At 54.3% G+C, this 9638-nt stretch overlaps 1 protein-coding gene across 7 annotated transcripts in view; it reads left to right on the top strand.

Moving 5' to 3' along the window:
- NAV1 (neuron navigator 1) overlaps positions 1-9638 on the top strand; it is a 275710-nt gene that overhangs the window by 102460 nt on the left and 163612 nt on the right. For 6 of the 7 annotated variants that reach the window (XM_031657110.1, XM_031657108.1, XM_031657107.1 and 3 more), the window contains exon 4: positions 4861-5652. The exons of the other annotated variant lie outside the window; for it this stretch is intronic. In XM_031657110.1, coding sequence (XP_031512970.1) covers positions 4861-5652 — 792 coding nt within the window. The remainder of the gene's footprint in view (positions 1-4860; positions 5653-9638) is intronic. 7 annotated transcript variants of the gene reach the window in all.

Genomic DNA, 9638 nt, shown 5'->3' with positions numbered 1-9638 from the left:
TTTCTTTCTTTTCTTTCTTTCTTTTTCTTTCTTTCTTTCTCTCTTTCTTTCTCTCTTTCTCTCTCTCTCTCCCTCCCTCCCTCCCTTCCCTTCCCTTCCCTTCCCTCTTTCTCTTTTTTCTTTTTTCTTTTTTTTTGAGACAGGGTCTCACTCTGTGGCACAGTAGTGCAATCTCAGCTCACCACAACCTCCGCCTCCCAGGCTCAAGCGATTCTCCTCCCAAGTAGCTGGAATTACAGGCGCGTGCCACTATCGCCCAGCTAATTTTTGTATTTTTAATAGGAACAGGGTTTCACCATGTTGGCCAGGCTAGTCTTGAACTCCTGACCTCAAATGATCCACCCACCTCAGCCTTCCAAAGTGCTGGGATTACAGGCATGAGCCACCACAGCAGGCCCCAAGGTCACCTTTCAAGGTCAATGAGCTAGGGACAGCCTGGCCACCTTCCCACCCTCTCCTGTCTCTGGCTCTCCCTGATCCCCAGTTCTCCTAACACAGTCCCAACTGACAGATTCCCCAGACCCCCCACAGACACCCGGGTTACATCCGTTTCTAATCACAGGGGTGTGAGAATGTGAAATCACACAGCATGCGTCTCTTTGGCTGTATGCCTACATCTTCATTCCTCAAATTGCTTTAAGTTATCTGTCAACAGATGTGGTCAAATCACTCATCCTATCACCATTCCAGAAACTACCAATGCCTTTGGAAAGAGAGGAGTGGGGTGATGAGCTGGTCTTTGGGGCACTGGGGATTGGGGACTTTAATGATTCCAAACCAGCCTCTTTCTCCACCTCCCCTTTAGAAACTTGGTTACTGACATCACCAGCACCCACTGCCTGCCCAGCCAGGCCTCTCCCTCATCACATAGCCTCTTCATTGATCATTGATGGTAGGATCTCTCTTCAGAGGACAATTTGAAGCCTGTCATTCTACAGAAGGGGTAAATGACTGAGTGGTAGGGGCTCAGGGCTGGGTTTGGAGATAATGTGACAGGGCAAGTCCTTCTCTTTTTAGGAATCACTCGAGGAAACATTCTGCACATATTGGTTTTATCGACTGATGCTGGAATGGCTGTTGCCACGGCAGCAGAGCGCTCCCACTGCAGTAGAGGATAGTGGGAAACTCATGGGATGTGAAAAGAATCAAAAGAGAGCCAGATAGAGGGAGAAGTCACATTAGGGAGTGTCAGAAACTTCCTGGATGCCAAGATGGCCATTTAAAGGGACACCACCTGGCCACAGCAAGACCCTTTAAAGAATGACAGTGCACAGAGACTGGCATTCAAGGGGATTGGCACTGAATTAATCCGTGAGATATGCATAGAAGGCATCTTCCATTTTATAAACTGTCAGGTGACATTTCATGCAGGACAGAGTGTGAAGCACTAGGTTTAGATGGTAGGGAGGAGGCTTCTCTTATTGACAACACTTTTTTCTCTTCTCAAAAGAGGCAGAATTTCAGGAGCTATTTATTGAAGGAAGTGAAAGGACTTGGGATTTGGGGAATAGGATATCCCATAAGAGCATGAGACAAGGTACAGAGTAACAAAGAGGAATAAAGATGGGGGAAGGGACCAGGCCAAAACACCAAATCAAATGAGAGAGCAAGATAACCAGGAAGGAAGGAAGGAAGGAAGGAAGGAGGGAAGGAGGGAGGGAGGGAGGGAGGGAGGGGGGAAGGGGGGAAGGGGGGAAGGGGGGAACGGAGATCCGGCCCTGGGGAGGAGGCATAAGGTGACAAGGAAATGCAAGTGGACAGAGCAACAAGTGAAATAGTGTTTCGTACCAATTCTAAAGAATTTGAGAGGCACTAACCTACAGACATGGGTGTCAGAGATGAGGGACCAAATTAAATCAGGGGAGAGGGCACCAGGTTTTGCTCACAGCACAATACACTGGGTGGAATGTGTGACTTTGAAAATATACACAGTAAAAATAAGCTTTCTCAGCCAAGATGGTAGCCAGTGAATTTCCCTTTGTCTGCTAAGGACAAGATGAATTTACATGCAGAAAGAGGATATGGAGACAACAAGTAAGAACAACTGTAACCTTGCAAGTCAGAGAATAGGTGGTGTCAGATTCTCAAATTGCGATTTTTAGGAAAGGTGTGGTTCTCCTGGGATTGAGTTAGGGGCATCTTGTGTAAATTAGAGAATGACCAGTGAGTAAGGATGAGGACTGTAGAAGTGATGGCTTGTAACTGCGTTACAAATACCCTGAAGGATGGGGTAGGAAGGGTATGGTCATGCCTACTCAAAGATTTGGCACCAAAGGTGGGGCCTGATCCCTTGCTTGAGCTGGGACCTCATGTTTGGACATAAGCATGGGTACTTCGTGTGTGCCCAGAAAAGAAAGTCCCATGATTGGCCTCATCCTTTGGGCACTCTCTGTGCCTTGGCCAAGTTCTGGCATGATACCACTCACGTCCCTTTAACCAGTTCTTCACTGCTTGTCATTTCCTATCTGGAACCACGAACCCTGGTTCCACCCCTAAGTTTCCTAATGCTAGACATAAGCCTCTGAAGCCAGTCTGCATTGTGCATTGCAGATGGTACAGAATCCTCTTGTAAACCTTTGTACCAACTCCTGTCCTCTACTCCTCTTGTTATTCTTGTAATTGGAATATATACATCTATGTCTGTCTACCTGAGATGAATGTGTTGATGTGTGTGACATTGCTTTTTTCACAGGGACAGGATTATTATTTTCCCAAGTTTTGTATTGTCTACCTTGTGTTCCCTGCCAGACAGGAAATACAAGAGTTCAGAGTTCCTCGAGGACAGAATTGCCATATTTTTTTCTGTGTCTCCAAGACAGCCAGGAGTCTATGCTTCTTACCAAACACTTCTCTGCTTGAGAACTCTATATTCTCAGTGCCACTTATCCTTTCTGCTATGATCTCTGTCATGGCAGATTTTATGGCATCTCAATCTGGTATTCCTGGGATACCACCAGAACCCTACAGTGCTCAGGCCTCCAAATCCATTTAACCAACAGAGTTGCAACACCTGCTCCATGCAAGGTGCTGAGTGACACAGTTCTACACCCGGAGAGATCCTGCGCTGGTGGGGGAGACAGACAGAGACACAAATACATTTCACACCAGGCAGGAGGTGATGATTAGTGTTAGGAGAGTGCGTAAACCATGCGACTCACACACAGAGTTCTTCAGATTCTAGGAGAAAGGGAGGAAAGGAGCCAGAGAGATGGAGGTTGGGTTTGGGGTGGGGAGATAATCTGATGGTTACCACATTTTGGCAAAAAGTTCTTAGGGCTTTATAATCCCTAGAGTTTGGCTCCATCTGGGGCCTACCCCTCCTGGAGCAAGCTTTGCTTTCAGAGAATTCCCCTCCACTTTCTCCTATCCTTCACCTCTCCTTAGAGCCTTTTGCTCAGGCAACCTGGCGGTGACTTGGGAGGCCATTCGAGGATAGGCAGTGTCCTGTCTACTGAGGTAGTCCTAGGCAAACTGCAGACTACTTCATCTGGCTCTTGCTCCCCCTCCACCCCATCCCTGTCCCCCGGGGCCAGTTAGGAGGAAAGGAAGAAGGACTTGGGAAACATCTTTTAAAGGCACTCCGCTGCTCTGCTTAACTCTGGCAGGCAAGGGACCCAGTGCAAAGCCTCTTCATGATTCCCTAGGTTTGACACAGGCCTTTACAGTTCCAAAGCCCTTCTACCTGTGAAGCTGGTATTATAACCACTGTAAAAGAAAACAGAACCAGAGGGGTTCAATGACTTTGACAAGGTCATGTGGTTAACTGGAACAGAAACCCAGTCTCCTGATCTCAAGAATTACTCCTTCCCCTGCAAAGCCCTCAGCCCTCTCCCCAGTCAACCCTAGGCCCCTTCTCTCCAAGCCACCCGTGTCCTACCCCCGTCCCCTACCTCCTGGGCTCAGGAGGGCAATCTTGAGTCTCAGAGACTGAAGTAGGGCGGGACTGGGAATTTCCTGGGGGGAAACCAAAGAAGGCTTGGGGTTGGGGGAGGGGAACGAGCACCCTGGATATCATTCCTCCATCCCTCTCCCGATCTCTCTCCCAGGCCCACGGGTCCACTCTCCCTCCCGCATTCTGAGCCGCCCTCTCTCTGTCTCTTTTACGGGCACCTCCACACCTCCTCAACAGACCTTTATCCCGGACACGGCAGGGGGTCACCCGTGCCCTCCGAGAATCCAAGAACCCGCCCCGCCTCTAGGCTGAAAGCTGGGAGAAAAACTGGCCCGATCCTTTATCTCCCCCCTACCCCCCACTCATCCGCCCCTGGAGCTCCGCTCGCAGATACCTCCCCCTCCCGAGCCAGAAATAGACACACTCTCTCTCCCCCACCTCCCTCCCCTTGCGCACACTCGCTCCCCTCCTCCTGTTTGCTCCCCGCCTTCCCCTTCCCTCCTTCCTCTGCTAGGAGCTGCAGCCTGCAGCCTCGACTCGGGCTGGCTGGCTGAGTGCGGCCGGGGCGCTGCCGGGCAGTGCGGTGTCCACGGGACTGACAGGAAGGCAGGCCGCGGGCTGCGATCCGGACACCAAAGCACCGCAGGGCGCCAGAGGAGCCGCGGGGCTTCCATCCTTCCTTTGACTGATTTTTAAATTTTAATTTGTATTTTCCCCGCCGCCCCGCCCCTTTTCCTCCGACCCCGCCCTTTCGCTCCCCGGCTTCCCTGCTCTTTCCTTTTTCCTGGCTTCCTTCCTTGCGTTTCTTTCCCCTGCGCCCTCGGCTTGCCTCCCTCCCTCCTCCCTCGCTCCCTCCCCCTTCCTCTCCCCTTCTTCCTCGGTTTCTTCCGTCCTCTTTCTCCCCCTCCTCCTCCCCCGCCTCCTCCTCCTGCGCTCCCGCCCCCTGCCCCCTCCCCCCGTGCCTGCAGACGCGCGGATCGTCCATGCGCTCCTCGCGGGCAGAATGCTGGGCAGCAGCGTCAAGAGCGTGCAGCCCGAGGTGGAGCTGAGCAGCGGCGGCGGCGACGAGGGCGCGGACGAGCCGCGGGGCGCCGGCAAGAAGGCGGCGGCGGCGGACGGCAGAGGCATGCTGCCCAAGCGCGCCAAGGCGCCCGGCGGCGGCGGCGGCATGGCCAAGGCCAGCGCGGCTGAGCTGAAGGTCTTCAAGTCCGGCAGTGTGGACAGCCGTGTCCCCGGTGGGCCGCCAGCCTCCAACCTGCGCAAGCAGAAGTCGCTCACCAACCTCTCTTTTCTCACGGACTCCGAGAAAAAGCTGCAGCTTTATGAGCCCGAGTGGAGCGACGATATGGCCAAGGCGCCCAAAGGCTTAGGCAAGGTGGGGTCCAAGGGCCGTGAAGCTCCGCTGATGTCCAAGACGCTGTCCAAGTCGGAGCACTCGCTCTTCCAGGCCAAGGGCAGCCCGGCGGGCGGCGCCAAGACCCCCCTGGCTCCACTTGCGCCCAGCCTGGGAAAGCCGAGCCGGATCCCTCGAGGACCCTATGCGGAGGTCAAGCCGCTCAGCAAGGCGCCTGAGGCTGCCGTGAGCGAAGATGGCAAATCCGACGACGAGCTGCTCTCCAGCAAGGCCAAGGCGCAAAAGAGCTCTGGGCCCGTCCCCTCCGCCAAGGGCCAGGAGGAGCGCGCCTTCCTCAAGGTGGACCCCGAGCTGGTGGTGACAGTGCTGGGAGACCTGGAGCAGCTGCTCTTCAGCCAGATGCTGGGTAAGTCCTGCCGCCCCGCCCCGCCCCGCCCCTGGCTTTCTTCTAACCAGCTGCTGGGGAAGGTGTGGGGAAAGAGAAGCCCCCTCCCCTTGCGCCTTCTCCGAGGGCCCTCCTGTTCACGATCAGGCTGTGATGGGCATTGCGCCCAGATGTGCTGAGCTGGCCCACCTCCAGATGCGCATGGCTCAAGTGTACCTTCTTAAAGACATTACAGGCGGGACCCGGGCTTGACCCTGGCCTGCCTGAGGTGAGCTGGACATGGGTGGGGGGTGAGGGGGGGTCACCGGCTCTCAGAAATAGAGCCAGAATCCCAATATGGCAAAACCTGGGACTGGTGGAAACCTGCGTTGTGGTGTGGCCTGCGCTTGACGGTAGCATCCCGCATTGCAAGGGGAGCGTCCAGCGAGAGCCCGGATCTAGAGAACAGATGTGGGAGAGCAGATGTGAGGGCTGGTTGGCCCCGGAACACAGCTGAGGCTCCACTTCCTCTGTGGATCCCGAGTGGGAACGCGAGTCGGATTTCCCCGCGGTGTGAGGATTCTGGCCAAGAGAAGCGTCTAGGGCCGGGGGTGGGCGGGCTGCCAGCTGCGCGCATCTGGGCGCACGTCCTATACCTCAGCCCCAGCTCTGGCCCCAACCCCTACACCCGCAGGTCTTTTAGGGCGTGTGGAAAGCTCGGGGCTTTAGCGCCGAGACTCCTGTTTGACCGGGAAGCCTTTGCCCTGTGGCTAATGGAAGCCGAGCAGGCGGGAAGGGAGGAACAAAGCTTGCTCGAGTGGAGGAAGCACGCAGAGCTGCTCCATTGTTCTCCGTGCCTGAAGAGTCTATGCAAAAACACCCGAAGCGGGCCCCAGAACTGCTGTTTCTCTCCCCGGAGAGTCCCTGCCCTCAGAGAAGGATAGATCTGGGATGTGCCGGACGCCAGGCGGCCATGCCTCGGGAACTGGCACGGGCCCTGTTGGGGCCACGGAACAAGGACGGCGAGGCCTGGAGCCCAGACGAGCTGCTTTGGCTGCGCGGACTTGTTGCGGTGGCTGGGATGTGGGTCCTCCGGCGCCGAGGGACCCGAGCTTCCTGGGTACCCGGCAGGCTGCCCGCCCGCTGGGGGCTGGGAAGGGGCGTGCCCATGCGCGTGTGAAGGGGCGGGGCCGAGTGACGGGCTGGGCGGGTGGGAAAGATCCAAGAGCTCGCCCGGCGGCCCTGGAGAATGCGAAGCTGGAGGAGATCAATTTGGCCTGCTGCAGTCTTCCCAGGGACCCTCGACTCCTGTGTGGGCTAAGATGAGAGTCCTCTAACAGGGGCAAGGATTTGGGCCTTTGGAGAACCGATCTTCACGCAGAAGGCCGCAAATGGGCTTTGCAGGGACAATCAGGAGACTAGACAAGGGCAAAAGAAGAGCAGCCTTTTCCCCTGGGAGCCCCTCCTGAAGGTGGGGATGGCTGGGTGGGTGCAGAAGCTGACCAGGCAGCCTCACTCTGCAAAGGGAGTGTGCCACCCGGTCCTCAGTGTGGGGCTGAGGCTGTCAAAGGCCCTACCCCAGGGAATGGGGCAAGAGAGACAATAAGGGAAAAATTTAATAAATTTTTGGCAGGCACCATGGCAGGCACCAAGGAGGGATATGGACAAAATGCAACTGGCCCATGTGGTAGAGAGCCCTGCTGAGGGACTGGAAGCAGGGTGAGAGAGGAAGGGACTGTGTGTGTGTGTGTGTGTGTGTGTGTATGTCAGACTGAGAGAGGGACTTGGCCAGGGAGGGCAAGGGAGTGTCAGGGCACAGAATAGCAGAAGGCACAGAACCCTTTTCAAGGTCAAAGCTTTACTTGTTGGGCCTGACTTAGCTGGTCTGTGTCCTCCCCAGACCTGGAAGCCATCACACTGTCCAGAAGCTGACTGCCCACAGAAGCCCTCTTAGTTGCTCCTCAAGAGGAACCAAACAGCCCTGAGATGGCTAGGGAGGTGGGAGGAGGGGCAAGAGTGGGGAAGAGAGCAGGTGGGGGAGGGCAGGAGAGGAGGAGAAGCTGAGCTTTGGTCCCTTATTCCTGCTCAGCAGTTGCCATTTCTCAAAGCACACTGACACAGGAGCCTTTCAGCAACCTTGGAAGTCAGGAGAGACCACCTCCACTTCCTAGTTAGGGAAATGCAGAGTCAAAAGCATTGAGGGCCTTAAAGTCATCTATGAGTTCATGGTGGAAGGGAGATTCTGCATTGATCTCCTGAGTCCTAAGTCGCAGCTCTTCCTTGGAGACCTGATTGAGAGAGGAAGAGTCAGCAGGCAGAGGGACCTGCCCAAGGCTGTGTCTACTGGGGGTGGGCCACTGGAGCTGCCTCGTTGACCCCACAGAGGGCTGAGGGGCTTAGCTCTCTGGGATGGGGAGAGAAGGGTGGAAACTCCCAAACCTGCCTGTCTCCAGCTGAGAGGACCCAAAGTTTGGGGTTGGGGAGTTGGTTCAGACTGTAGCAAGGCAAAGCCTGGTGTCAAACGGTGGTGGGGAGGAAAGGAGGGGAGCTGGTGACCTCCAAACTAAGCTTTTCCTTGTGTGAAGGGTGGAGGGCAGACTGCCTGGGGGAGGGGTAGAGGGAGAGGAACTACAGAGGGAATCGTCTTCCAGAGCCAATGAAGGTGGTGTTCAGGTATCAGGCAGGCCCTCAGTGTAGAGCAGGGTGGCCTCTGGGGAGAAGAATGGTGCCTTGATGTTTCAGGATTGTGATTGAAGACAATGGGTATTTGTCCCCACCTCAGTGGGGCTCAGTGTCCAGTTATGTTCACTCCCTAGTACCATCCTAGATCCAAGAGGCTGCCAAGAATCAATTTCTGAGGCGGAGAGAGGGGGTGGGAGTGAGGCAGCTTCAAGCCAGAGCCTTTCTGTAATAAAAGAGAAGGACTGAAACCTGATCATCCCCTTCCCAGAAATCAGCCGGGGTCCCAGATGGTCTAGGCAGGCTCCCTGTCCCTTCTCTAACCTCGGAAGCTGCCAAATAACTAGGGCCCCACTGGGGAACCCTAGAAACTTGGAAGACTGAGGGGTGAGTACCAAGGGCAAATGGGCTAATTCCAGGAATCAGATACCTCTGGACCCTGGCCTGATACTCACATCAGGCAATTTGGCTCCAGAAGAACGGCCACCAGGCCCTTGGCCTGGGTCTGGGGGCTAAGCTGGAGGCTGCATTCCTGAGTTCTCTGTGTAGAAGTCCTAAGCTCTGTGACCCCCTCTGGGACTCAGTTTCCTCATTTGTGAGTGGAAGAGACCCTCCCATGGCTCATCCTTACCCCATAGGGATGGGAAGGGGGTGCAGATTAAGGTGATGAGACCTGGAAAATGTCCCAAGTGGCTTAAGGAGAGCCTGTATTAATACAAAGCAATAAAATACAGATGCACCTCAATTTATCATGGGGTTATGTCCCATTAAGCCCGTTGTAAGTTGAAACTATCGTAAGTCAAAAATGCATTGAATACACCTCATGTACCGAACGTCATAACTCAGCCTAGCCTACCTTAAATGCGCTCAGAACACTTATATTAGCCTACAGTTAAGCAAAATCATCTAATGTAAAGCCTATTTCATAATAAAGCTGCATATTTCATGGAATTTATTGAATACTATACTAAAAGTGAAAAATAGAACAGTTGTATGGGTACTAGAAGTATAGTTTCTACCAAATGTATTACTTTCATGTGATCATAATGCCAAAAAATCAGAAGCCAAACAATCACAAGTCGGGGACTGTCTGTACTATAGTGACACCCCAAATCTTCCTACCTCATCATCCCTGGGCCTGAGGATCTCAAAGCAAAACCAGTCTTTTGACACCCCAGGTGTTCATGTTCCCTCCTTCCGTCCTTCAGGAAAAGGGGGCAAAGTGAGACAGCTAAGACTGCCCAAGGTCAGGGCGTAAAAGAACCCAGGAGCCTGGACTTCCTAGTCCCTCTTCCTGTTGAAGGGGTCTGGACCCACACAAGGGGTTGTCATGACAACAGTTAGGCCCT

Source organism: Papio anubis, chromosome 1 (assembly GCF_008728515.1).
Source record: "Papio anubis isolate 15944 chromosome 1, Panubis1.0, whole genome shotgun sequence".
In the NCBI taxonomy this organism is placed as follows: domain Eukaryota; kingdom Metazoa; phylum Chordata; class Mammalia; order Primates; family Cercopithecidae; genus Papio; species Papio anubis.
This window is presented reverse-complemented; position numbering and strand designations above follow the sequence as displayed.